Below are 26,631 nucleotides of genomic sequence, written 5' to 3'. Positions count from 1 at the left end.
GGTAAGGCTGACTCTTGAGATTGGCCAAGTAGGCAGGGAACCTCTCTTTGGAGAGGCTAAGTCGTGTACGAGGAGGTGGCATAATGCTAGTTGATGGGTGTCCGTCGTTGCGGCGGCGTGAGCTCAAGTAGAGCCGGGGAAGATGGAGCGTATATTGATGACTGTGGCTGGACCAGATGACTTCGTAATTGGCCCGTATTGATGTATGATCTCGACTGTTCGGCTTCAGACGATGATGCGCAAAGGGGCTACTTGGTGGCAGCTACTCGTTGGAGAGTAGTTCGTCAGTTAGTTTGAACGACACTGCGACTCGGCCGACTCCGAAGAAAAGACAAAGAACCCAAGTATATCCACGGCTTTCGAGGTGAATGTTGGGTACTTGTCCAATTAGAAACAAGCTCATGTAAATCTGCACCAACCTCTATGCTTAACTACGATCCGTTGCCGAATGTTTTATGTGACGGAGAGGAAAGAGGGCACCTTTAGGTGGATACTGCTTCTCTATGCCGGTCAGTCGTCACGGGTCTATGCTGTTTCCAAGCTTGAACAAAGACGCTGCACCGCGGTAGACGGGACGGACGCAGACGTGGACGTGGACGCGTTTGGTGGGTTTGGTGGGGTCCTTTGGCTGTTGTTCCTGTGGAAGAAGGTGCCCTGTGCAGATGATTACATAAGTTGAGTCGGGTAGGTTGGTCTGACTGGGGCGAGATTAGGATGCCTGCCTCAGGGTCACAGGTCTCAGGCACTGATTGGAGTTCCACGAGTGCCAGCGACTGGTGAGGCGGGTACTTTCAGGTGGAATCTCTGAAGCGGGCAGTAGCATTGGGTCATCCGCTAAACGCTAACAACTTCCCAAGCTCCCCGTCGGCCAGAAGCTCCTCGGGGCCATGATGCTCATCCCAGGTTGTCAACCAGCTTCACCAATTTCCCTCGACCGGCCGCTCCCCCTACTCCACACCGCATGCTGGGGTTTATCAATGGGCCACAATCAGTAAAGAACATGACGTTTCTTGTTTGAAGTTCACCAGTGGCCATGACCAAACCATTGCCCGGCCCGACGACAAAGGATATCCACTTGCCGACTCGACGAGCCTCCCGTCTGCAACCGACGACAGACTGCCATTGCGACGGCACCACCGCATCGAGCCGTCCTCGTTGGCCAACGATATAGGGTCTTACCGAGATGTATTGGCCCATCGGAACCCCCAGAATCTTCGCAACGAGTAGCAGGTCTGGTCCTGCGTTCAACCTCGTCGTCTCTCACGATGGCCTGCCCAATCCATTCGACAACCGACCAACCGATGAGCCCTCTTCATACCTCAATGCACAGTCGCAACATTCCCAACAACACGACGACATAGAGGTCGCCACTCCTCTTACACCAGTCACGCCTGCCATTCAATCTGTCGACCATGACGATGCCCACGGCTCAGAAACAACTCGTCCGTCACCTCGGCTCAACGTCAACATTCCCCTAAAAGATCCGGTACTTGCGCTGCGCATCTCCCGGCCCGGTCATCTCTTTGCCGTGATAACCTCGACATCAATGACGATATGGCAAGCCAAGGTCAGTTCTCGTGCCAAATACGATCTCTTGTCAGCGAATCTTGCTTATACCCTCCAAGCCTACGGTCATCCTAGCCGTGGTTGTCCGCTCAGAATCGTCCCTGTCAACTTATGGCGAAAATGTGGATCTTCTACTGCGCCCCGACTCTGCCATCTTTGTGGTTCGAACAACACTGGGCTATCTCATCACATATTCTTTGGCGACCGACTCTGAGGCCCAAGTCTACAAGCCTTACTTCCCGAGTTACGCGAATATTCAGCGACGTCGCCAAAACCACCACGGTGGGCCCGGCAGTACAGCTCCCGATCAGTATCTTTGGGGTCCTGGTGAAGGCCAAGGGGTGCGTGACGTGAGCGTTCGCTTCAGAATGGTTATCAAAGTCGATGCCGGCATAGAGAGCGCTCTGGCACTGGATGACGAGCTGGTTGTGGCCACGCGCAAACCAGCAGCTATTCAGTGCATACGCTGGACTCCGGACCAAAGCGGCAATCAGACTAAGACGGAGATTATTAGTCGAATGGGGTGGCTGGAGAAGAAGATCACCGTCGTTCAGATGACCCATGATCGACCTATGAACCTGTCAACTTGGACCACCAGTGACGGCAAGGTTTATGCAGTCCAGCGTCTACATCCGCGCGACCAGTCTCAAGGAAATTCAGAAGGTGTGGACCCCAAGAAGCTATTCAAGGGTTACTGTTTCCACGCCCCGATGAAACCGGAAGAAGCTGCCAAAAGAGCTGTTATTAATGCAAGATTTTCTTTGATCGCTGTTGGATGCGCGGATGGCTGCATCCGTGTCTATTCCGCTCGAGACTATGCAGGCAATATCCCGCCCTCGCACACGCACACTACTCCGGTGTCGACGACAGTTTCTGGCTCAATTACCACTTTGAGCTACTCCCCTGACGGCTACTGTCTATTCGCTGGCTTTGAAAACGGCTGGGCTACCTGGAGTGTCTATGGAAAGCCTGGCAGCCATAGTTTTGGCGCGCATGATGCGATCATTAAGGCCAACGGTGAGAACTGGATCGCTGGCGTAGGGGATGCTGTCTGGCTTGGAAGTGGCTCAGAAGTACTCATCACGCATCGTCAGCACGAGGCAATCTGGGTTCTGGAAATGGCCAGGAGTGCAGTGGTCGGCAACTACAACGCGGCAAATCTCATGCGCACGGTATTGCAGACGAGCACCAATGTCATGGTATACCGCGGGTATGATCTGCCGGATCTGGCGAGTATCTCTGCAGAGCCTCATTTGTGGCATACGACAAAAGTACCTTCGACCTACCTTCTTCAACAATGGCCGATCCGGCATACCGTGATTTCACCAGACGGGCGATATGTCGCGGTGGCTGGACGCCGAGGTTTGGCTCACTACAGTGTCAACAGTGGCCGTTGGAAGACGTTTGCCAACGAAGCCATGGAAAACGAGTTCCAGGTCAGAGGCAGCATGTGTTGGTATCAGCACATCCTTGTGGCTGCAGTGGAGGCCAACAAGACGCATGAACTTCGCCTCTATTCTAGAGAGACGGTCCTCGACAACTCTCAAGTACTACACACTCAGCTATTACCAGCACCGGTGGTGCTAGTGACTACATCGGGGGAAGACTCACTGCTTGTATACACGTACGAAAACCTCCTTTACCACTTCATTTTTGCGCCTACCGGCGGTTCGATTAGACTGGTTCAGCTTGGGCAAATTGCGTTCCATGGCATAGTGCGGTCACCCGCTAGAGTTCGTGGGCTGAGCTGGATTTTGCCGGATAACCAACTCGTTGACGGTGATCCGTCACAGGATGTCGCTGTTGCGTCAGTCTTGTTCTTAGTTGATGCCAAACTAGTATTACTTCAGCCGTCGTTCAACAGCGAGGGGAATCTGAAGTATGACATGAAAGTCATCGCCCAAAACGTGGAATTTCATGTTAGCATGAGGGACCAGCCGCATTTCGACGCGATAGCTACGCAAGCAGAAGAGTCTCTGTCAACGGGAGCAGACGTCACTTTGCGGAACTCCCTATGGGTATTCGATGGCCAGGAATTCAAGCTGTGGCCAGACATACAAGAGGTGTTGCGAGCAGCATCGACCGAGATGCAACGCGATTTGCCGAAGACAGTATCAGTCCCTCTAGACTTCTATCCTCTTTCAACACTCCTTAGCAAGGGCATAATTCTCGGGGTAGAAGCCGATCTTGTACAGAGGCGGGACATCAGTTTCTCATTTTTCCGCTTCGCTATCAGGGTAGGTTCGCCATTTTCTCGAACATGAGAATATTGCTAACAACGCTCAACAGACACATCTGTTCTTGCCCGATGTATTGCGCTTTCTTCTTACTGAGGGCAGGACTGTAGACGCGGTCAAGCTATCAGAACACTATCAAAGCCTGGAGTATTTTGCGCATGCGCTGGAAATCTTGCTTCACAAGGTTCTGGATGACGAAGTGGATTCTGGCCCAAGCCCGGAGGAGGCAATCCTACCAAAGGTTTTGTCATTGCTGTCTTCTTTCAAGCAGTATCTGGATATTGTGGTACAGTGTACAAGGAAAACAGAGGTGAGACAGTGGCGGACGCTGTTTGCATACCTCCCACCGGTGCAAGAGCTGTTTGAAGAGTCGCTTCAGCGAGGGTCTCTCAAGACTGCCGGTGGCTATCTCATCATCTTACACACACTAGACGAGTTGGGATCTGCTTCGGAGCAAACTGTGCGATTGCTGTCAAGGGCGATGAAGGAGGGCGACTGGGAATTATGCAAGGAATTGGCACGGTTCTTAGCAGCCATGGACGAGACGGGCGACACACTACGCGAGGCTATGGAAGGGGTGAACATCACACTGAAGAGCAACGAGGACCAAACTGGAATAATGAGTCGGCTTGGTGTGCCGAATAGCAGGGGCGTCAATGGTCTGGGCCTAAAATACGCAGAACAGAGCGACGACATGGAGTCAGAAGGCCAGTCTGTTAGCGACGCTGCGAGCTTCAGTTCGGATGGTCGCTAGATGTCATGATAGTGAGCAAAAGAAACACAATTCGTTCTTCGACTTGAGTCACATTTGCTTCTTGACATATAGGCGGAAGTGGACATGTGTAAGAAAAAGAAAGGTTATATAATTCCCTAGTGAACGTTATGAATACTTCGTGACGGGAAAGACAACTACAGTCAATGTAATTTGCGGTCGATCTTCAAGATACTATCCAGATTGTTGAAACTGTTCGTGCAGAGTACAAGGCTTATTGTGTCTATGGCGGATTTATTCATGCAGTGCTATTTAGTGTACCTTGTAGGATTGGGAGGGACAAAGGCAGGTACGTACCCTCCTCGAACCCCCGCCCCCTCCCTGGCCTGGCCAGCCAGGCGCACCACAGCCCCGCCAACCACTTTCTGCCCTGCAGATGAGCGCAGAGATTCGGCATCAACTACCACCAACGACAAAAGAAGACATTTATTACCGGCCCGTCACTCCAACGTCCATCGACCACTCGGGCATATTATTGCACCACGACAAAGAAAAGACACCGAGCGCTGCGTGTATAGCTCTCGTGGATCTCGGAAACGTTTGGCGGACCTGGGCCATGATCTGAGGACTCGTCACGGGCACGAGTCGCACCTTCTTCTGCCATGATGGATGACTTCGTCAGCGAGTCGGATAGTGATTACACGAGCTACTGGCGAGACTGGGTGAGTGATCTGTGTATCCGTGAAACGGGATTCCGACGGCAATCTGCGCGCGAAGGGGGCTTCCCAGTGGGTGGAGAGGCTGGGCAGGAAGCGACGCTGTCGCTTTCGCGCTCACGCGCAATATTCATTGGGGCTCAAATATCGCCGCAGATTGCCAACAACCGCTGGAGAAGTACCTGCTAACCAACTCGTCCGTCTAGTTTATTTCCTCTCGGGGCAACGAATACTTCTGCGAGATCGACGAAGATTACCTCACGGACCGATTCAACTTGACTGGGTTGAACACGGAAGTACAATACTACCAGTATGCGCTAGACCTCATCACCGACGTCTTCGACCTGGACTGCGATGATGAGATGAGGGAGACGATCGAGAAGTCCGCGAGACACCTGTACGGTCTTGTACACGCCCGCTTCATTGTCACGACAAGAGGCCTTGCAAAGATGGTATGTTACACATTTCTTAGTTGTGTCTCTTTCTCTTCAGGTCTACATAGGCAAGGTGGAGAGAGAGAGAGCAATGGGGTCTCGAGCGAACAGCATGGCTGACATGCACACTACAGCTCGAAAAGTACAAGAAGGCCGACTTTGGGAAATGTCCCCGCGTCATGTGCCACTCGCATCCTCTGCTGCCCATGGGTCTCGCCGACATCCCCAACATGAAGCCCGTCAAGCTCTACTGCGCCCGCTGTGAGGATATCTACAACCCAAAGTCGTCGCGCCACGCGGCCATCGATGGTGCCTACTTCGGCACCTCGTTCCACAACATCATCTTCCAGGCCTACCCGGCTCTCATCCCCACCAAGAGCGCCGAGCGTTACGTCCCGCGCGTCTACGGCTTCAAGGTCCACGCCCCGGCCGCCCTCATCCGGTGGCAACACCAGAAAAAAGACACGATGCGTCGGCGCCTGCGCAAGATGGAGGTCGACAGCGGTTTCCGCGACGAGGACGTGCTTGAGGAGGAGGACGACGTCGAATTCGAGGGCATAGATACCACACGCCCAGCAGGCGCCGACGAGGGCATCGCCATGGCGTGAAGGGGCCGGGTGATATATGGCCTACGGAATGCGCGGCGCTTTTTCTGAGCGTGCCACTACTTACTGGACATGGTGGCTATAGGGCCTACTGATATTGCACTCTGGTGAGCTTGCAAAGGGAGGTGGACGTCTCGTGCCCTGTTATTGCCATTCAATAGGCTCGGTGACGGCTTACCGGTTCACCTCGCTTTTCTTGGTTTGATCTTCTCTTGCTTTGGTAGACTATGGCCTCCGGAATAATGATATGATGGCTTTCACGATCTATTCACGTGCTTAATCGCATTCCTACGATTTGCAATGAAATGAGGTTAGCTGATCAGTTTGGCATGCATGCATGCTGTGGTTTATTCGAGTCGCCAAATGAACGCCACACGTGTCATTACAAGTACGACACTCTTGTAATGAGCCAATCACACCTATGATAGAAGTCCTTTTCACGATGGACAGAGTTCAAGGCAACAAGACGGGTAGTCATAACCACAATTCTATTCCGTAACAGTCGTATCTGTATGCCATGCCTGGCCCCCTCCCGAAAAAAAGAAAAAGCAACATTGCCCTAGGCCGCCGGTCTTTTTCCAGGCGGGTGGTATACCGTAAAACTCCATTCATGCCCAATGTGCCCAGTGTGAAAATGCAATGGATACTGACGTGACACACCATAACCATGACAAGGTCATTAGAAGCGGCTTTCAGGCTCCGGCCCTTCGTTGGAGCCGGCCTTACTGATATACTGAGTTGAAGATGCTTGACCCAAGGCCGGCCTGCTCATGTATGCTTCCTCCTCATCTCCTGCTCTGACAAAGTCGCCCTTCTCAGTCGCATAACTATACGACCCAACACCAGACCACCAAGCCTTATCATGGCTCCGAGGGCCCCAGGCCCAGCCAGCACCCTGGCGAATTGGAAGATGGTAGTAGCGGAATGCGAAGATAGAGGTGAAGATGCCAATCATGTAGCCGAAGAGAATGTCGAAACCGTGATGGCGGAAGTCGAACCAGCGAGAGCCAGCAATGAAGATCGATGCGAACCATGGGATGACCACGATAGTCAGGAGGTATATTGGAGGGGCGGCGGCCTGACGACGGACGGCTGTCACGATCTTGTTGTGCTCAGCCAAGTTCCTGGCAGCGCCTGCCGAGTCGGGGTTCAGAGAGCCACCTTCACCAGACACTACTTCTTCGTAATCGGCGCCGGACTTTTGTAGACGAGAGGGGAAGGCCGAATGAGACTCTGCGCCGTTGTCCGAAGCCACGAAAGGCATAGTAACGGCGAACTTGCTGGCGAGGAAAAGAGACAGATAGATCAAGCCGGCGGCGGCAGAGCTCGAATGACCGGATGGATAGCTGCGGAAGCCGTCGTTAAGTGTGTGCGTGTCGGTGTTCTTGCAAATGTTTGCAGAGACGAGCTGACCGAAGCCAGTTGCGCCGGTCAAGCCAGCTATGCTGGCGCTGGTGCCGCCAACAATATAGTCCTGAATGTTGGACAAGTCGGGCTGGCATCGGGAGAGAAGATCGGGCCTGGGCTTTCCAAACATGTTCTTCATGCCGTTCGTGATGAAGAATGCGCCGACGTGGGCGAGAGCAAGGCCGAGCCAGCCAACATGCAACTCCCACAGCTTACGTTTCCAGATGAGCGACTTGGGGGTTCCCTTGGGAACCGTATTTCCGGGAACAAGGAGCAGGCATACGAGGGCGATGATGATGATGGGGATGGCGACTGCAATGATGGCGGCCAGCCACATAGGCACCGTCTCATGCTCGGTGAAGGGGAAGCTGCGAGATGATGTTAGTGACAAGGCGTATTAGATGCACGATGAGGGAGTCAGTCTTACGAGATATTAGGGTCGAGAACGGAAAAGGGCCGCTTGTTCGGCTCGACGATACCCAACACAATCGAAATGCCTCCAACAACGGCGAGAATGAACCAGTCGAAGACGTAGGAGCCGATTAGGGAGGGCGTCCAGTGACCGCGGCGCGAACGTGTAGAGCGCCTAGCGTAGGACGCTGGTGATTCGGGCATCTTGTAGTACGAGGGCCTCGACGAGGGCGACAGGTTTGCGAGAGGTATGGATGAGGACATGAGGGGAGGAGATATGAAAGAGGGAGAGGGAAGACAAGAAGTAGGAGGTCATCCGGGAGAAGGGTGGCTCCAAGCTACTTCAGGTGAACGAACGAGAGAGGTAAAGGAAGTAGAAGGAGAAAGAGAGTTTTAGCGTTACGGGGGTGGGAATGGGGAGGGGATCCGCACACAGATGATGAAGGCACAGGCGCGCGGGATGCGTTAGTGGCCGGCTAGGGGGATGAGGGTGGACGATTGAGGTCTAGGTAGTAGGTACGTAATGGGCAGGTATCCTGAGTAAGGTAAGGCACGAGTGTGTGTGTGTGTGTGTGTGTGTGTGTGGTATGGTGAATATACCGAAGCCTAGGTGGGAGGCGAGCAAGTGTCTGAGTCGAGATGCGAAGAAAACATCAGACAAAAAGAAAAAAAGTTTCCGGGCACCGAGAGAGAAAGAGAGTGGTTGAGTGTACCGGTAGTTTGACGGCTAGCCCGCGTGGTGGTGTGGTGGAGGCAGAAACGGACAAGGAGCCGGCATTCAGTCTGTTTGATGTGTGGATGCTGCGTGTGTAAATAGCCTGATGTTTTTACCAGAAGACACAATTGGCAAGTCAGGCAGGTATGGATGGACGAGAAGATGGAATTCGTTCGGCAAGCGTTGGGTGATCGAGGGGCAAGCTGTGGATGTGCAGCTGGAAAAAGAAGACAGGCAAGGTGCGGCAGACACGGGAGTCGGGATGCAGAAGAAATGGAGCTGCAGTGTGCACAGGAGGCGAGAATGAGGCTGGTTGGGCTGGCTGGCAATGGCACTGGACTAATACTTTGAGACAAGCAAGGAGGTGACGAAAGTAGTAAGCAGTCGCGTGGCAGTGCGGGCAGTGCTGCGCGACGGCGGCGGCAATTCAGGGCGAAGAGCACAAGGGAACACGAAGGGGGGGATGTCCCTGGATAACCTAAGGACAGACGCGCACACATAGCGACGTACAGACTCCATCTTTATAAATAAAAAGATACGTACAGTAGAAACAGGATACCTATTGCAAGGTGCTAGCTCTGAGCAGTCGCATCGAATGGCAACGGCAACGCGCAGCAACATGTCAAATTGCCTTTTGGTCACGGCAGGGCTCGTTCGTCCCGTACTTGCGCGCGAACCTCTATGGATGGGGCGATTTGCAGACGATTGACGGCGGCGCAAAGCATCAAAAGATGGGCGGCGCTGCACGAGCGCGAGCACGAAGCGTTGCAAAGGACATGCTGGTCCTCCTCACTGACGTATGGTGCACTATTTAGCTCGCTGTGGAGAGCTGGTTCAAAGTTTACGTAGAGCCTCTTCAATCCTTGAGTTGATGGAGCCTCTCTCACCGTTGGCAAAAGGGACTCTAGGGACAGCTGGCTGGACAGACAGGGAGGGAACATTGCAAAGCGTCTAGAGGTACCAAGACAAACCACCACCCCCTAACCCCCCACCCCCACCACCAAGTGTTTGAGAAGGCGCCTGAGGGAGCTCGTTTCGTGACGAGCCTGGAAAGGAAGGGAAAAGGAGAAGGGACGAAATGGTCCCAGAAAAAAAAAGGGGGGGATGGACTGCGGTACCTGAGTACCTGAGTGCCGTCCCAATCCCAATTGCTGAGGTTTCCTCCTTCACCAGTGGCTGATATGTCGTCGCTGTCCCACATAAAGCGCCGCAAAGAATGCTTCTCGTTGGTCAGCACAGCGTGGCTTGGGTCTTGGCTGTGGGCCAGGAGCAACAGTCGATCCTGTCACTTTCTGACTTTGCCAAGGGCCTTGTCGGCGGCTTCACTCACTCCTTGACGCTGGTTCGACTTGCAACTGCTGCCGTTTGCGCCCACCGCTCTCCTGTGCTGTGTCCGAGAGCCAAGGACACAAGATTGCGCAATGAAACGCTGTTGATGGACGTCCAGTTCTGCCAAGGCTGTAGCGTCACCTGAGTAGACCACCAGGCGATGTTACGATCAAGCCCGACAACACTACAGGGTATGTCTTACTACTGCCTCCAGTTGGATCTCAGTAATCTGACCTAGCGGGTTCGAGATCTGACCTCTAGAAAGGCACGAACGCCAGGGCTGAACGGTACTCATGCCTGCGATCAACTCACAACGCACTCACACGCTTCTGGACCTCGTGCCTCCTATGGTCCTTCTCCGACTTGACGTCGTCTCCATGAGCCAACCGTGGTTGCGTTCTCCTCTCGTCGCTCTGGGATGCAGAGCGCTTCCGTCTTGGTCCGTACTTCGGCCCGGATTCATCGGCAATACGGCATCACAAAACCTCGCCAATGCCTAAACACGTGGCCTTCATTGATATCACAATACTCATTCAATGCTACCCCGTCCGAGCCGACGCGACATTCTCGTTGTGGCCAGTCGACTTCTCACTCTTGGATGTTTACGAACACGAGCGGGCCTCTCGTCCCATAGAGTGGCTGGCATCATAGGGATGGGACCTACAAAGGTACTTGCCCCAACCGTGCCAGTTTTGCTTACACTTTTGACCAGCCTAGAGGGCTTAGATGCTCTTGGCATATGGCGGCCACGACGCCGGACAAACCATATCACTTGCGAGACTGGTTCGACTGGGCAGATGACATTCCGTGGGTGCCGACCATGATACGGCGGTTTCCTCGGGCGCCGTCGCGACGGAGGCCGCAATGGTCCCAATCCCGATTCTCCACTCCATTCGATGGTCGTGGCGATGCAAAAACATGCCGGCGCCATCAGCGCCATGTTCTTTCGTTTCTCTCTGCGCTTCTTGGACTCGTCCGACGCGCATACGAATTTGCCAACGCTAGGCGAAGGAGACAGCCGCCACTATGACGACTGACTAGACTCTTCCTCTTGGTTCAAACGCCTTTACTCTCGGAATCCTCACCTCCGACTCGTCACCCGTCGACATCTTTTGAAATGTTGCTCATAAGTCGCGCCGTCACCTTGGCCTCGAGACCCCCGATTCAACGACCCCAACGACCCCTTGCCCTGTATTTCTCGGGGTTTCTATTGGCTCTGCAGATCTCGGCTTTTACTTTACGGTCCTCACTCAAATCACCCTTGCCTCCCGAAACGGTGACCCTTGAGGACTTGAATGGGCTGTTCCAGTAGGTATCCCGTCCGCGACAGGGTCACACCTGCGGCAGGAAACTTCCGATCGTCTCAGCTGCATCGACCATTGGCGATTCGCCAGCACATACACTGAAACCCAAAGGCTGTATAATTGGCAACAAGACTTGACTGTACTTGTACGCATGCGCTCAGTGCCTTGGCTTGGGAGATTGGCACTGCAGCCAAGTCAAGGCTGCAAGTCGCCATCTGTCGAGCACAACCGATAAGGCATCATCCCCGATACTGTCGGCCCCGCATCCTCCGTGAACCGGCCGGTTTGCCTTACTGCATCCTCCGGCCCCGGGCCTCTATGGAGGCATATTCCCGTCTAGCAGCCCAGCCCGGCTTGACATTAAGTCCGCACGTCGGCCAATGCTTTGGTTACCACCGCTAGCTGCGTCCCGGAGCCTCTATGCCTTGGTAGAAAAGCTTCCGACGTCCTCCCGCGCTTGCTCTTCAACGTGCCGTGAAGCCGACAGGTCTCCTTGACAATGACCGTTCTTGTGTAGCGAAAAAAAAACAGCCACCATCAGCAAGGTGCAGCCCTAAGTACAACTCGGTCCTGTTGATCTCTATTTGAAATTCCACGTCCCTTTCAGCCGTGGCTGTTGCGTATCAGGTACTTGTGTTCGACCAACTTCAACGCTCATGAGTTATTTGTTTTGATCGAAACGTTTCTCGCCTACTTGACTATGTCCAGACCCCATGTTAGGTATCATCACTTCTATAAATTTGTTTCTGCCAAATTCTGATGCTTTGCTTAGCCTCCATTTTTCCATGTAATCGCATGGTAGCATCGCTTCTGGAGGACTTGGACCTCGACACACGGTCCTCTCAAGGAGCACCCACTAGCTGCATCCCACCCTGTGGAAGGGCACTTGATTCTCGTCAAAGCCTACGCTACTTTCTGCCCGTCCATCATTCCGTCCCCCTCAGCTCTCATTCGTTGTGCCGACACCAAAATTCGTTACGGAACTAGAGCCCTCCACACATCCTAGAACGCCTCCATCGTATACGATGTAGCAGAAATGGTAGACGGTGGCTTATTCCCAAAGCTGACCTGGCATCGAACTGACTCTCAAACATAAGCGTCCCCCTCCCAACCGCGCCATGACAAAAGATGCCACCCCTCGAGCCTTCGGATAGGGTCTCACGACTCACCGTTCTGTCGATCTGCATCTACCGCTCTTCACGGGCAAGTCTCGATCTTTTAAGACGCCTCCCGCCGCCGCGTTACTTGGCGAGATCTGACTTGACATTTCATCCCCAAAGACTTCGTAGCATTCGGCCGTTTTTTGTAGTCCACGTTACGCTTGTTCTATCCTGGTTTCTCCTTGGCAGTCTAGTGCGTTTATTCCCTGATTCTGGCATCCAAAATGCCCGCGCTCGAGTTTCTTGTGTTTGCCCTCGCTGGCACTGTAGCGGCCTCACCCTCTCTCCTCTCAAGGGACATCTCTCCTGATAACAGTTGCGGCACGACTGGAAACGGGGGTAGCCCATCGGCATACACCTGCCCAACAGACTTGCCGTGCTGCTCGATCTATGGCTGGTGTGGCTCTACCGATGCGTACTGCTTGACGTCCAACGGCTGCCAGACCGGGTTCGGGACGTGTCAGCAGGACGGCAGTCCGCCAACGAGTTCGGGTGATAATGGCAATTCAGGCACTGGGCTCTGTGGCCCAGACAATGGGAACGCCAGCTGCGCCGCGAACGAATGCTGTTCTGCTGCTGGGTAGGTGACTAGCGTTAATTGTTATTGAGTCTCCTCACTGACATGCTGCCAGATACTGCGGAACAACCCCAGGTTAGACATTGCCTCGCCTCGTTGGTGATCTTCGAACCACTCTTCCCACTGACACGTTTAGACCACTGCAGGGCCCCAGACTGCCTCTTTCGGTTCGGGCCGGCATGCGATGCCAACAAGATTCCGCCGGGTCTCAACACCTCCAGTATCGCCCGACCCAAGCTCGGTCAGGTCGATTATGGTGGTCCTGGCGTATACAGCTGTATCAACCCCGGTGATGTTGCCCTGACGTACGACGACGGTCCGGCTTCGTACACCAACGACTTGCTGGATCTCCTCAAGAGGTACAACGCCACGGCGACGTTCATGATTACGGGCAACAATAACGCCAAGGGCGAGATTGACAATGCGACGTTCCCCTGGGTCAACACCATCAAGTACGCTCCCTGCCTGCTTCACATTGCCCCTTGTATCATGGCTAACGTCACACCCAATGATAGGCGGATGTACGCCGATGGCCATCAAATCGCTAGCCATACCTGGTCTCACGCCGATCTGGTTTGTCTCCCTGTCCAAGTTGTGGCGTACCATCCTAATTCTTCTTCAAGTGCAAGATCACTTCGGCTCAGCGCAAGGATGAAATGTATAAGCTGGAAATGGTTTGTTGTGCCGTCGGATCTACACCTAGGTATCATTGCTGACTGGTCCTAAGGCTCTCCGCAACATCATCGGCGTCATTCCTACTTATATGAGGTCAGCTTCCCCGGTCTCCAGAATAACAACACTCCGACCTTGGCTAACTTCCCTTCAAGACCCCCCTACTCCTCCTGCACGGCTGAGTGCGGTTGTGAGGACGACATGAAGGCCCTGGGCTACTCGGTCATCTACTTCGACCTTGACACGGCCGACTACCTACACGACAGCCCGACCGAGATCCAACAGTCCAAAGACATTGTCGACCAGTCTATTGCCGCCAAGCCCGCCGCTAGCGATAATTTCCTCGTCATCGGCCATGACATACACCAGCAGACGGTTTACAACCTCACTGAGTACATGCTCCAGAAGTTCCAGGGTAAGAAGATGGTGACCGTTGGCGAGTGCCTCGGCGACCCCAAGGAGAACTGGTATCGCAGTGATGCCCGCACCACGCTTGGTTGAGGCGCATCTCGTGCCGATGGAAATTGACCCAAGAAAAGATCCCTTTCACAAGGAGTAGCGGCGCTGTCCCTATTTTTCGTACGCGTTGACAGGCCTGCTGCCGGTTAGGTCCAAGTGTCGACATCTTGTAACATAGTGTATACTGCATATTATATAGTATGTAATTCAGCAAACATATTATTCACTGGTCTCAAGTGCCCACAATCTTAATGACATGTGATTGGACAACCTCGTTCTTGCCATTAGCTGCTCCTGTCTCTGGACTCATACTACATACACGTTTAAAAAAACCTCTCATTATTATTAGAAGTCCACGGGCGCGAGAGCCATCGAGACGCGCGCCCATGGGTGTGCCATGCGCCTTTGAAAGCTACCAGGATGCAGGTCGTGCGAGTTGAAGCGTTGCCGGGCCGTCGACCAAACAGAGGGTAAAAACATTGATTTTTATTTGGGTAGGAAAAAAAAAAAGCATTGAACCAAAACAAATCGCGGCGCGCAGGATTAAGAAAAGTGGATAGGACGAACACGGCAAAAAACTCAACGCATAAAGGACTGACTAGCCGTTGGTGTCCCGGAGAGGAGCGACGGGGTCAGACCAGTCCTAGCACAGCCAGAATTCCTCGAGCCTAACCCGAGATGAAGAACGCGTCCTCACTCGAGCCCGTTCATCCCATCTTGTGATCCAGCCGCTCTACGTGACTAGATCATGTCATTGAAAGTGACGGAATACTCGACGTTTGAACAGAAAAACGCAATGTAGTGTATTTACCTTTCCATGAACCTGATTCTCCGAACAGATGTATGTACAGTTTTTTTTTTGCACGATTGCTGTCGCCTACAACCCCGACCCTCTCCATGTGTGTACCCGTCCCGACAAGGACAAATCCTCCAATGTCCATCGCCCCAACACCCCGAATTGGAGACACAGTTAGACAGCGAGCCTCGAATACGCAAAACTAATGGATCTCATGTCTTGCCAGCCCAGTGGAAGATAGAGTCAACGAACTCCAGCCAAACCGTCCGCTTTCGTGATATCCTTGACCTCCGACTCCATGCGCCGTTCATGAGACAAGAGCAACGAAGTCCCAATGCACTGGAAAGATGTATAACCGACAAAAATAAGCAGCACAAAACAGTTGCCGTAATCTGACAACCAAGTCTGAACCATGTAGTTCAGACAGAAAAAGCAATAGGCCCAATCAACCTTTTCCCTCTCACTAACCTGCGTGGGTCGCCGTTGTGTGGGAACCTGGTGAGTGCGACGATAGGATGATGCTGCACTATGAGCGTGCGGGTCGTCGATATATGCATTCATAACAGTGGCCGTAAACGCTGATGCTCATCCAACTTCTCCGGTCCAGGATATTCTGTAATTCCACAGTACTTTCTAAGACACGCACGTCGAGTGTGGTGTCGCTAGTAGTCGTCTTGTTCTTCCTCCTCCTCGGGGTAATTGTCCTCTTCCCGAGTAGAGATCTGATCCAAAGAGAGGTGCATGTCGACAATACCAAAATGTTCAGCACTCTTCTTCGCCCATTGACGCGTGAGGATGGAAGCTAAAAAATGTTAACTTGGCAACGTATGAGAGCTTCGCGGAATGTTCTTACCCTTGAGGAACTTCTTGCTGGCGTACTTCTTGAAGAAGGCTTCGTGAACGACGGGGCGCGCAAGGTAGTCAACCATGAGACGGACAACGGGCTCAATCTCATCCTCGGTGTAGCCAGCGTAGAATGCGATGGTAGCGTCCTATTCGTTTGTCAGTTAATGTAATATCGGGCTGAGACGATATCAAGAACATACCCAGTCACCGCGATCCAGGATGAGGCGAGCCAGGTACATAGCGCCGGCCGCAACATGGCTGGGGCGGTAAGGCATGAATCGATGATCGAGGAGGCTGATCTCCATGAGGTATTTGCCGATGGTACGGCATTGAATGTCGTAGTTGTCAGCCTTGCTGATGCGGCGAAGGAAGTTCATGGGGTTGGGGTAGCTCAGGTCGTAGTTCAATGTTCCGAGGACGAAGCGCTCCGCGCTAAGAATCTCGGCTTCACTGAAACCGTCGTCCGCAACGTGGCGGAAGTTGGCGACGTGAGGAGACAGAACCTCTTCGTACTTGGAAGCGATGAACATAGCGGTGATCCCAACGAGCTGCAGTCGGTCGAGCTGAACGACCTTCTCCGAGAGGAAGCGATCAATGATGTTGATGGCCAAGAAGAGAGTCTCGGGGAGGAGGTGGAAGCGAGTGTGCACCTCAATCAGCCAATCGACCAGTATTCCACGCGTCTTCCACTCCAAATCGTCCTGGTGCTCCATGTAGTTGGGATTGGGGATAGAATTGCACTCAAGATCGCGAAGGTATTCGAAGATCTCGTTAGCATACTCGGCCACCATCAACGGATCATCAAGATCCTCCTCATCCAAGTTTTTGACATCGGGCGGGTAAGTGTCTGGGTTTTGGGCATCGACGGGCACAGACTCAACAGGAGTCTTTGAGGCAGCGGGCTCAGGCTCAGGTTTGGTTCGACGCTTCTCAGCAGGCTGGATAGGATGGTGCTTCTTGCGCAGGGGTTCGCCCTCAGCGAGGAGGTTGTCGTCCTTAGTAGGGTTTGTGTTCGAGGGATTGAGTGGCTTCCTCTTGGGAATCGCGCCGGATCCTGAGCCGGGTGCCTTCTTCTCTTTGGGTACAGCATTTCTGGTGGTGGCGCTGCTTGACTTCTTCGTGATGCCAGTGGGTTGAGCAGCCTTGGAGACGAGGCCGCCCTTGCTTGCAATCTTCTTTCCCGGGACAGTCTCTGTCTTGTTGACGTTGCTGACATCGCCGAGGGCGGCGCGCTTTCGCTGCCCTGCTGGGTTCGCGTTGACTGCAGACTTCTTCGTGGCGAGGGCAGCCTTTCCAGGAGCAACAAGCTCATCAACGTTCAGCGCAGCTGCCTTGGCACGCGTCATGCGCATTGATCCACTGTTCTCATCATTCTCGTTTGACACGATACGTGCACGCGTCGGACGGGTAGCCTGCAGGCACTGGTGAGCGACATGTCGACGCGACGAGAGCCGACAAGAGGCGCAGAGGGTGTCCAGGCAGGATAGTGCAGGATAGTACTTACTGGTGGCATCTTGTAGACTGGTTATGTGAAGTTGGGTATCTAGGATGTAGAAATCTAAGAGGACGAGGTTAGCATTTAGACGCGTCGAGGATGGAGCGCTACTGCGGCAGAGACAATGTAATAAAAAAAGGGTACGCCACCGAGGTTTGGGCAGACAGGCAGGTCGGTTGCTTGGGAAGAGAGAGATTGAGAACGGAACGGAATTCGAGACATGCGTACCTTGGGGAATGATGATGACGGGCGACCTGAACGCGGGCAAAATGTTTGCTCAGGTTCGACGCCAAAACACGGGTAGGGCTCTGTGGAAAGACGAGGAAGAATTAGTCGCGTTGTCAAGGCCAATTGGCAATGGTGTAGAGCTTCGGAGGGTGGCGGAGAGCTGAGGGTATCGTGGAGGAAATGGTAGGGGAATTAGGAGACAGAGACTCGGGGGAAATACGAGAGTGTTTATGTGTGAAGAGGAGGTGCAAAGGCGATGTGTGATGTGTTTTGCTGAGGTAGTGGGAACCCGAGGACGTGATGTGGTATGGAGTGGGTATTGTGAACCGGGGCGCCGATGGGGGTACGTACCGAATTTTTCAAGTCGCGGCTTGCTCGCGGTGGCCCTGGTCTGGTCTGGGTCTGGTCACCACAGTAGCGCACGTCGGCCCTTGGAGTAAGGGTAAGGTTGGTAGGTGTGTGCAGTTGCAGCACACGCGAACGACGGACAGGGAGTGGCTTCTTGACACTCGCTAAAGGAAAGTCGCGCGCGTCAGGTGTCGGGGGTGTCTTTGTCGTGACTGATGACGGAGGGTCCTGTTTAGTCGCGACTTGGATGGCGGTTTTCGCACCAGAGGGCGTGTTTCGATTCCCTTTGTGTGTGTGCGAGAAACGTGAAGAGAGGGAAAGCCCAGAGATATACGGCTAGAACAGGGCTCTAGCGTACGGGTAGTGATGAAGGTGATTTGGAGGATCCTGATATCGGACTGATGTGATGGGGATGCGCGTATCTCTGAATGATACACAGGAGCTGGCGGTACCGAAAAGTGATGAACGGCTGTTGCAGCAGGATGAGATCAAGTCGCTGGAAAGCGCTGAGGATGAGTATGAGGCGGGGACTGTTGAATGCGGGTTGAAGGTGACGGTGAGGAAGCTTTGTGCTGGTGAAAGAGAAACAAAAAGAGGTCGTGTCGCTTTCGTAAGAAAACGGGTTTCTGTCAACCGTCTGTCGTGTATGGCTTGAGTGCAATTGAAGGTACCTCGATATGGAGTGTAGCAGGAACTGTCTACCAGGCTCGGAGATGCTGGCGGCTTATGAGGAAAGACGAGGGTCGTGGCAGGTCGTGGCCGCGGTCGTCGTCAAGCGAGAGTAGCTACGCGATTGCCCCGGCTGCACGCGAAGAAAGCTGTGAGGTCTGATGGGGAACACTGTGAAAAAGAACTGGGAAATGGAGCATTACCCCGGTCACAATAGCAATCAACAGTAGCAACCGCGGGGCAACTGACCCATCATTGGCTGCCTTCCCGACCACGTCCCCATCAGTCCCGTCACGCTCCCCAGAGGCCGGACGTGTCGAGGCGTCTGAGGCTCAGCTGGCTCTCTCAGCCACATGTTCCCACTGTACTGACCGCGCCTGTGGCTGAAGCATCTCTGACGCAGAAGAAGGGAGAGCGGTACGTACCCAATTCGCGTGCCGTTACATCGGCGTCGGCAGAATAATTATTTCCCAGAGCTCGAAATCTGCACTGAGCTAATCCCATCCGACCTGGGTTCGAAGCCATTCCCAACCACGACTAGGGGTTCTTTTTCGAGGACAACAAGGCAATTGGGGATAACCTCGGGCACAGCTAATTCAATTGACGACTTCGTCATCTTTTCGCCGTTGTCCTTCCCGTCCGGTGTCGCCGCACCCCAAACCCGTCGAGTTCGCCTTCTCCCACGCCATGTCGCGCTGACTGGCCTCTCCTGACATCAATCAACCAATTCGAGCAGTGAGGACAGACTCCTTGAGTCTCGAAAACGCATCCACCCCGATATGTCGCAACCGCGAATGCTGATGTCGGCCCAGAGGAGCTGCAAAAGCCTTCTGGGCTCGGCCACTCTTCGTGGGCTCGTCATCAGACAATATGCTACTGCCACGAGAAAGTCTGCCGAGAAGTCTACCCCTGAGAAACCGGCATCGACGGCCAGCGAGTTCGCCGCACCTGGGACCGCACCGACCAAAAGCAACGACTCCGTCATCATGCGCACCTACAAGCCGCGAACCCCCGGTGTCCGCCATCTCAAACGCCCCATCAACGACCACCTATGGAAGGGCCGCCCCTTTCTGCCGTTGACCTTCCCCAAGAAGGGTCACGGTAAAGGTGGCCGTAACTCCTCTGGAAAGGTTACTGTCAGACATCGCGGAGGTGGTGCCAAGAGGAGAATACGGACCGTCGACTTTGACCGCTGGCAGGCCGGCCCGCATCTGGTCGATCGCATCGAGTATGATCCGGGTCGCAGTGCCCACATTGCGCTGCTCACGAACAAGTCTACCGGGCGCAAGAGCTACATTGTTGCTGCTGAGGGTATGCGCGCTGGCGATGTCGTCCACAGCTACCGTTCAGGCATTCCTAAGGACCTCCTCGACAGTATGGGTGGTGTTGTCGATCCCGGTATCTTGGCCGCCAAGACTGCCTGGAGAGGCAACTGCCTTCCTATGCATATGATTCCCATTGGCACCGTTGTCTTCAACGTCGGCTCGAGGGCCAAGGGCGGTGCTGTGTTCTGCCGCAGTGCTGGTACCTACGCGATCGTTGTCTCCAAGGAGGAAGAGACGAGAGATGATGGTACAAAGGTCATGACGGGCAAGTACGTTAACGTCCGTCTTCAGAGCGGTGAAATCCGCAGAGTCAGTAAGGACGCCTGCGCAACCATCGGAGTTGCCAGCAACCCACACCACCAGTACAGGCAGCTGGGCAAAGCCGGCAGAAGTAGATGGCTGAACATTCGCCCGACCGTTCGTGGTCTTGCCATGAACTCTGGTACGTGATCCCTCTTTGCATCATTACATTTCGTTATGCTTTGGAATTACCGTGCTAACCGTTACTTTTCAGTCGACCATCCTCACGGAGGTGGACGTGGTAAGTCCAAGGGTAACCGTCATCCCACCAGTCCTTGGGGCACACCGGTAAGTCATCACGAACCTGCTGTTCGATTCGGGACATTGCTAAGCTAAATGACATGTAGGCCAAGGGTGGGTTCAAGACCCGCCGCAAGCACAACTTCAACAAGTGGGTTGTCGAGCCCAGAGTACGCAACATGGGCCGGAGGAGAGACAAGAGCAGCTCTTAAACTGCTGGCGCATGCCGACTGTAGACGACGAAGAAGAGTACCAAGCCAAGAAACAACAAAACATCCCTATCGAGCCCAGGGAGAAAGCTTGATATGCTTGTTGTAAATGTATGCCATAGTATTTGTATCATAGAGCTCTTTGCGCTGAGCTGTTGACTGAAGGCGCACTCTGTCAAGATGCCGTGACTGGACTCACTGTAACATCACTTTCTTCTCATGGCTATTTTCTTCCGATCCTTCGTCAGCTTACACGCCAGACGATGTGCATAACGTGCCACTATTCATCCCGGATGGCCTAGTTACTACTTGCTCCGGCACGGGCTCAAGGCATGTTCATCCATCTATCTCGCCACCGTTGCCGCCGGGGTCGTTCTCTGGCTGTCGATCCTCCCGGCCGGTCCCATTTTCATTTCCCTCGTCACTGTTCGTTTTTGCATCGCGCTTCTGTTGTCTCCAGGCTGCCAACCCGCCCTTGAAGGCGTCCTTGTTCGCCTGCTTCAGCGCCTTTAGCTCTTTCTCGGCCTGCTCCTTGGCCTTTTTGAACTCCCTCCTTTCGGCCTTTGTCTCCCGCTCTGCTTTGTTGCGCTTATCCATCACCAGTAAGAAACGGTCCCACGTCGGCGGCGGGGTGAGAAAGTTCCCGCCGACCATCAACCAGAACAATTTCGGGACGGGGTCCTCCCCGGAGACGGGTTGCTTGGGCATCTTTACCTCCGTGGGGTATGTTTGGTATTTGGTTTGGATCCGATTGATCTACTTCCCCAAATGCATTGGAGAGTCGTCTGAGGGAAACGACTTAGGCCTGTTTCGGGCTAATGCTGGGCCGATGGATCGTTATGAGTCAGGTAGTCTCATGCGTTGCCCGGGCTAACGTTGAGCGCGAATATTATCTTCGTGGCGTTTCTGGTCGAACCGATGCGGTCAAGGGCGCTTGGTAGTTTGGTTGCCATCGACTTGTCCATTGCGGTTGAGATCTAGCCAGCAAGTGGCTTGTGAAGCTGTAGTGACTGAGATGCCAATGCCTCAGTCACTGGTCGTGGCGATTCAGAGCAAGGATAGCCGGGGGTGTATTCACACTACAAGACCAACAGCTCATCACAGTTGCCATACCTCGACTTGAGTAGTAACAGACAGTAAGGTGACGTGCGCCATTTATGTTCACCAACGGTATCCATCTGACACACAAGTTCGTTCAAGGCTGTCTTGAATTGGAAATATATATATATAGCATAGCTTTTGTAGCCGACTTTTGTATGAGTCGTACGTTGGCGAATCACAACATCAGCATCGACATTGCCCCTGGTAGGCCAGGCTATGTCATTCTTCCTCTCTCTCAGTACGCCTGTTCTAGGCCCTGAACCAACATTCCGGCTCCAGTAAGCCCGTCCGAATTCAAACCACAACTCCAAGATACGCCGCTTGTGTCTGTTATCAAGCATTCCCGTCCAAAACCCAGTCTAATCAAAGCCAAAACCAAAACCAAGAGCTCGAAGACTCGTAAACATGATCCATTTCGTATCCCGTCATCTCCTGCGTTTGTGACACATGCCAAAGAGTATTGGCTTCTACAGTGATCCGATACGCTCCTCGACGCTGCCGAAGTAGACAACGGGGCGCGGCTCGAGGATGCTAAGCTCACTACCGAAGCTCTTGCGCTCTTCTTCGAGGTCAAGCATCGAGGGCTGACGGAAGACGATGCTGTTGATGGTGCTTACAGGAGATGACGAGGTGGTGGCGTATGAGCCCCGGTCGCTGCTGGCACGGGAGGAGGCGGATGACGAGCGGCGGAAGGTAGTGCGCAGTGTGCTCGGAGAGAAGCGAGAGGTGATGGACTGGAAGCGGGAGGACTGCATAATGGGCGAGTTGTTGTTCGAGGGTTTCGGCTCGTTGATGTTTTGGTAGGTGAGGCGGTGATTCTCTGAATATTGTCGTATTGAGAGAGAGAGAGAGAGAGAGAGAGAGAGAAGGTAATAATTCGACCGACGAGGAAGCGCCTGGAGATGTTGCTTGTGGGGGTTTGTGGTTGTATGGAGAGGCGCAGCCTAAGTTGTAAAGGTGGACGAACGAATGACGATAACTGAAGAGTTTAGGCAGGACAGCTGGTTCCACGAAAGGAGCATGGAATGAACAGGAGTCAACCACCGGGGAGGGCCGAGTCCAATGAGGATAAACTGAATAAGAGAAAGGAGGGTGAGTGAATTAAGTCGCGTGTGCAAGTGGGAGTTGAGGGTGGGAATGGGTTGGATTATATCAAGTCTTGGAGAGTCCGGAGGGTTGAGAGGGGAGAATGAACAGGCTAGTCAGTAGCGTAGAGTGTAGCCCAGCAGCAGCTGCAACACTAACAAGCAGTAGCCTGGCAATGACGAGCAAATAGGCACCCTGGTACGGATTCAATCGCAGGCGAAGCGAAGTGGCAGAGAGCGAACAAGGGGGTGCGGGAGGTGGACAGAAAGGGAAAGGAATGGGTGAGGAGGTGGAAGGTCGAGGACAGGGGAGTGAGGGAGGATGTGGAGGGTTAAGAGGCAGTATGGAGAAGCGGGTTCGTACTTCAGGGGTGTGACGCAGACGGCATCAATGCGAGAGGAGCCCTCAGGACGCTGCCCTTTTTGGGGGTAACGAGCAATGCGGCGGCGGCGGAGGAAGAGACGTCTTCGAGATGGTCTGACGAGAAAAGCAGGGACATTTGATAGCGTGAGGCAGATGGCAACCTTTTTTTGGGGGGAGGGGTGTGTGTGTTCAAGGGATGGATGGCGTGTTGTTCAGACGACGCAGGAGTTTGTTCTTTGTGCTGCACGTATCTTTTTGAGAAAACCCGAAATGGAGTGAAAAGAAATCTATTGCAAGTGACCAAGGCAAGAACGGGAAGCACGGAGCCAAGGAATGAGACACATCGGACAAGATTACGGTGGTAGATATGTCTGGTTGTGAGGGACGCAGAGGGAAGATAGACAGAGACATGGAATTAGCGTCGACGAGGAGACCAAATCGGGCGTCCAGTCTGTCCATTCCTTGGCTTTCCCCCCTGGATAGAACCTTACCTCATCCTCCTTGCCTTGGAAACAACGCGGCCTCTGTCTTCAACGGATCGCTACCTTACGAAGGCTCAAAGACCGTGGGCGAGGCGTCGCCTTGAACATAAACATAAGATGGCCGAGTATGCCCCTAAGAGACATGGCGGAGAGGCAAGGAGACGTACACAGAGAATGTGCAGCGTAGAAGACGACATACAGAGCATCGATGGCAATGCGAGAGCTGGGAGGCAGAAGAAAGAGAAACTGAAAAGTGGCGTCCAGGAGCCGGTGCAGGGCAGTCTGAGGTCTGTAGCAGCCTCAAGCTCCGTCAGCCCCCAACGGCTGCATTGTGTGATCGTCGTTGGGGTGGGGGAGAAGGCAGGGACAGGCCCAAGGTAGCGACGGTACCAGGGATCCGTTCTCTGGATGTATCCTAGGAGGTACCGTTCCTGCGGGAAAAGTATGCGCAGGATACGGACCGGTACGGGGCCGCCACCTCGGCTTGGCTTGTCTTTGCTTACCACTGCCAAAAGGCCTGTTGACGCACAGAGCTGCCACTCACCTCGACGTATCTTGGGTATCTTGGCTTGCTTGCTCTGGTGTAAAGATACATACATGGCGTTCCTGGTGCGGGACGACAGCCCGATAAGATACGGGCTGCGCATTAACAGGTACACTACAATGGGTGGCCGTCAGGGGTAACCGCCAACCACAGACGGCGCGACATGCCCTTAGCGATGCAGACAAAGAACACACGGCTGTTTCAAGAGCACCCGCCAGCGAAATTGCCGATGTCATGCTTCGTGGCCGACGCTGACGGCTCTGCCGGGCCCTTACAAGTGCCCACTAGTCTCTTACCCGGCGTGTTCTGCATCTTCTCTCTCCATCCTCTCCAGTCCCTACTCACTATTTCATCTCATGTGCGTGACTATGCTCTCGTCAACACTTTTGTCCCTTGGGCAACATGGCGCTTCTGTAACTGGACTTGTCTTCGGTACGTGGACTCGACATTTGTCGATGAAGACGACTTCGCCACATACTATCTGCACTGAGTAGCTTGGCCACCCATCCACGCACTCGCTAATAAACCTACGCAACCCCTTGGCAAAGCGCAACCAAGTGAAAACCATGGGTAGTTGGTTGGATGCGCATGCCCATGGTGTCCTGACTAAGGGGAAGGGGGACCGACGATGGGTACGCATAATGTGCCCTACGCGGCCCATAGCGCGGCGCTCGTGCCACTTGCTCGCACCAGCAAGTCTTCCCTTGGGCCCTCTTGGCTCCTCTGATCCGAAAAAGAGCCCGTGATGTGGGAATCGAAGCCTTCTGGAAAGGAAAGACAAGAAAAGGCAAACCCTCATCGACGAGGCTAAGCCGGGGCCTGCCCTGGAGGCGAGCGCTCGTTTGCAACATGCCGAAAATAATGGCCTGCTCATCTACGGGAGACATTGCCCATCTATTCATGGCCCATCTTCCATAATGCTGTAAATGAGAGGTGAAATCAACATGGCACGCCCCAACGGTACACTAGATATGAGAATAGAATAGATTATCGACTGTGTGTTTGAGTGTAGCAGTTGGAGACATAGGCGGTCCGGTCATGCAACCTCGGAAAGGCCATTTTCCTCAGCCACTTCCACTTCCACTTCCATCTTCAACTACGGGCCGCGTTGGTGGTGTACCGCAGCCACGATGCTAGCGCCCCTTCCCCAAAGCTATCTGAATCACAAACACCGTCACACACATCAAACTCGCCCCAGATCAAGGGTTCTTGGGTCCCTATCCTCTTGATCATCTTTCACTGTCGCATCGCCAACTGATATTCCGTCGATAGTGGCCCATGTGCCCTCTATGCCGCAGGGCTTGTGTCGATCCCACTGACACACAAAGGGAAGGATGTCATGAAGCAACAGGGGAACAAGGGGCACCCGCCAACACTGGAAACAAGACTCTCTCCCATCCATATCCTCCCAACTCGCCATGCCAGCAGAGCGTGAAAGTGCTGGTAGACTCTTGTCTCCTTGATGCCTCCCACCCCCTGCTGGAACACGGAAAAGGAGGGGCATGTTGAAACATTCGTGAGAGTGAAACGAGGAAGAGCCGAGCGAGGACGAGACGCGGACAAGACCAGACTAGACCAGACCAGACCGGGACATACACCGGACGAGACAAGACGAGGGCCATGAAATACGAGCACATGTCTGATTGGACTGGACTTCAACAATTCTCCGAAGGCCAGGCCGGAAGAACGACGACACCGATGTCTGCCTGTTCCTCCTCATGGGTCGTCCCATCTCATCTTCCACCATCGATTCCCAAGATAAGGGAAGGCATAAGCAAAGATGAAGTAAAACAATGTAGTGGGAGGGAAATTTCCCGAGCCATGAAAGAGTGGGAGCCAAAGGCGGTACCGCTCTCCCCATCGCCAACACGACTTCGAGAATCAAGCGTGTCCCTGGCTTGGAGCGACACTTGCGAATACCACTTAAGAAGAAGAGTTCATCTGCCCGCCCACCTTTTTCTCCTTTGTTTGAGGATAAAAAAATTAAAAATTAGGGGCGACAAGAACAAGAGCGAGGAGAACCTCTCAGATACTTGCAAATGCTACCGACGCGGCCCCAAAGCTTGAAATCGCAGACACGCTTCCGCTTCCTCCCCCTGATATGTCTTGGCTTTTTCACAAACGTCTCTACCAGGACCTTGATTTTCCTCGCAGAGGCTGTGCTTGCTCTGATACTCGGGTTATGCACCAGCTTTTTACCTCTCTTTGGCGGCTGCCAAGAAAAAGTTACTGTCTAGGAAGTACGGACGAGGTCTCGAGAACACCGGACAAAGCGTGCAGGTCCTCTCGATTCTG

The 26,631-nt window shown here is 53.7% G+C and overlaps 9 protein-coding genes across 9 annotated transcripts; 5 read left to right on the top strand and 4 right to left on the bottom strand.

The window, feature by feature from the left end:
* Positions 1 to 1,183: 1,183 nt before the first annotated feature.
* ColSpa_00145 (RAD50-interacting protein 1) lies at positions 1,184 to 4,557 on the top strand (the record flags this gene model as incomplete). The annotated part of the gene is made up of 3 exons (XM_049266357.1): positions 1,184 to 1,567; positions 1,626 to 3,803; positions 3,856 to 4,557. 3 exons carry the CDS (start codon positions 1,184 to 1,186, stop codon positions 4,555 to 4,557), a joined length of 3,264 nt encoding a protein of 1,087 aa, XP_049122314.1.
* A 623-nt stretch (positions 4,558 to 5,180) lies between these two features.
* ColSpa_00144 (casein kinase II subunit beta-2) lies at positions 5,181 to 6,273 on the top strand (the record flags this gene model as incomplete). The annotated part of the gene is made up of 3 exons (XM_049266356.1): positions 5,181 to 5,237; positions 5,438 to 5,683; positions 5,734 to 6,273. 3 exons carry the CDS (start codon positions 5,181 to 5,183, stop codon positions 6,271 to 6,273), a joined length of 843 nt encoding a protein of 280 aa, XP_049122313.1.
* A 676-nt stretch (positions 6,274 to 6,949) lies between these two features.
* Positions 6,950 to 8,352, bottom strand: ColSpa_00143 (putative lipid transporter atnI; the record flags this gene model as incomplete). Its single annotated transcript, XM_049266355.1, has 2 exons — positions 6,950 to 8,045; positions 8,105 to 8,352. 2 exons carry the CDS (start codon positions 8,350 to 8,352, stop codon positions 6,950 to 6,952), a joined length of 1,344 nt encoding a protein of 447 aa, XP_049122312.1.
* A 1,667-nt stretch (positions 8,353 to 10,019) lies between these two features.
* On the top strand, positions 10,020 to 10,277 carry ColSpa_00142 (uncharacterized protein; the record flags this gene model as incomplete). Its single annotated transcript, XM_049266354.1, has 1 exon — positions 10,020 to 10,277. One exon carries the CDS (start codon positions 10,020 to 10,022, stop codon positions 10,275 to 10,277), a length of 258 nt encoding a protein of 85 aa, XP_049122311.1.
* Positions 10,278 to 12,820: 2,543 nt separating this feature from the next.
* On the top strand, positions 12,821 to 14,346 carry ColSpa_00141 (putative peptidyl-tRNA hydrolase; the record flags this gene model as incomplete). The annotated part of the gene is made up of 5 exons (XM_049266353.1): positions 12,821 to 13,176; positions 13,320 to 13,746; positions 13,797 to 13,847; positions 13,877 to 13,941; positions 14,001 to 14,346. The coding sequence occupies 5 exons, from the start codon at positions 12,821 to 12,823 to the stop codon at positions 14,344 to 14,346; spliced, it is 1,245 nt and encodes a 414-aa protein (XP_049122310.1).
* A 1,416-nt stretch (positions 14,347 to 15,762) lies between these two features.
* Positions 15,763 to 17,459, bottom strand: ColSpa_00140 (G2/mitotic-specific cyclin-B; the record flags this gene model as incomplete). The annotated part of the gene is made up of 4 exons (XM_049266352.1): positions 15,763 to 15,902; positions 15,954 to 16,092; positions 16,147 to 17,358; positions 17,451 to 17,459. The coding sequence occupies 4 exons, from the start codon at positions 17,457 to 17,459 to the stop codon at positions 15,763 to 15,765; spliced, it is 1,500 nt and encodes a 499-aa protein (XP_049122309.1).
* Positions 17,460 to 19,465: 2,006 nt separating this feature from the next.
* On the top strand, positions 19,466 to 20,763 carry ColSpa_00139 (54S ribosomal protein RML2, mitochondrial; the record flags this gene model as incomplete). The annotated part of the gene is made up of 3 exons (XM_049266351.1): positions 19,466 to 20,453; positions 20,526 to 20,599; positions 20,659 to 20,763. 3 exons carry the CDS (start codon positions 19,466 to 19,468, stop codon positions 20,761 to 20,763), a joined length of 1,167 nt encoding a protein of 388 aa, XP_049122308.1.
* A 333-nt stretch (positions 20,764 to 21,096) lies between these two features.
* ColSpa_00138 (uncharacterized protein) lies at positions 21,097 to 21,468 on the bottom strand (the record flags this gene model as incomplete). Its single annotated transcript, XM_049266350.1, has 1 exon — positions 21,097 to 21,468. The coding sequence occupies one exon, from the start codon at positions 21,466 to 21,468 to the stop codon at positions 21,097 to 21,099; it is 372 nt and encodes a 123-aa protein (XP_049122307.1).
* An 860-nt stretch (positions 21,469 to 22,328) lies between these two features.
* ColSpa_00137 (uncharacterized protein) lies at positions 22,329 to 22,616 on the bottom strand (the record flags this gene model as incomplete). The annotated part of the gene is made up of 1 exon (XM_049266349.1): positions 22,329 to 22,616. One exon carries the CDS (start codon positions 22,614 to 22,616, stop codon positions 22,329 to 22,331), a length of 288 nt encoding a protein of 95 aa, XP_049122306.1.
* Positions 22,617 to 26,631: the final 4,015 nt, after the last annotated feature.

The sequence above is a fragment of the Colletotrichum spaethianum genome (genome assembly GCF_022836535.1).
Source record: "Colletotrichum spaethianum MAFF 239500 DNA, contig01, whole genome shotgun sequence".
NCBI classification, from domain to species: Eukaryota; Fungi; Ascomycota; class Sordariomycetes; order Glomerellales; family Glomerellaceae; genus Colletotrichum; species Colletotrichum spaethianum.
Note: the sequence above shows the minus strand (reverse complement) of the source record. Positions and strands in the feature narration are given on the sequence as shown.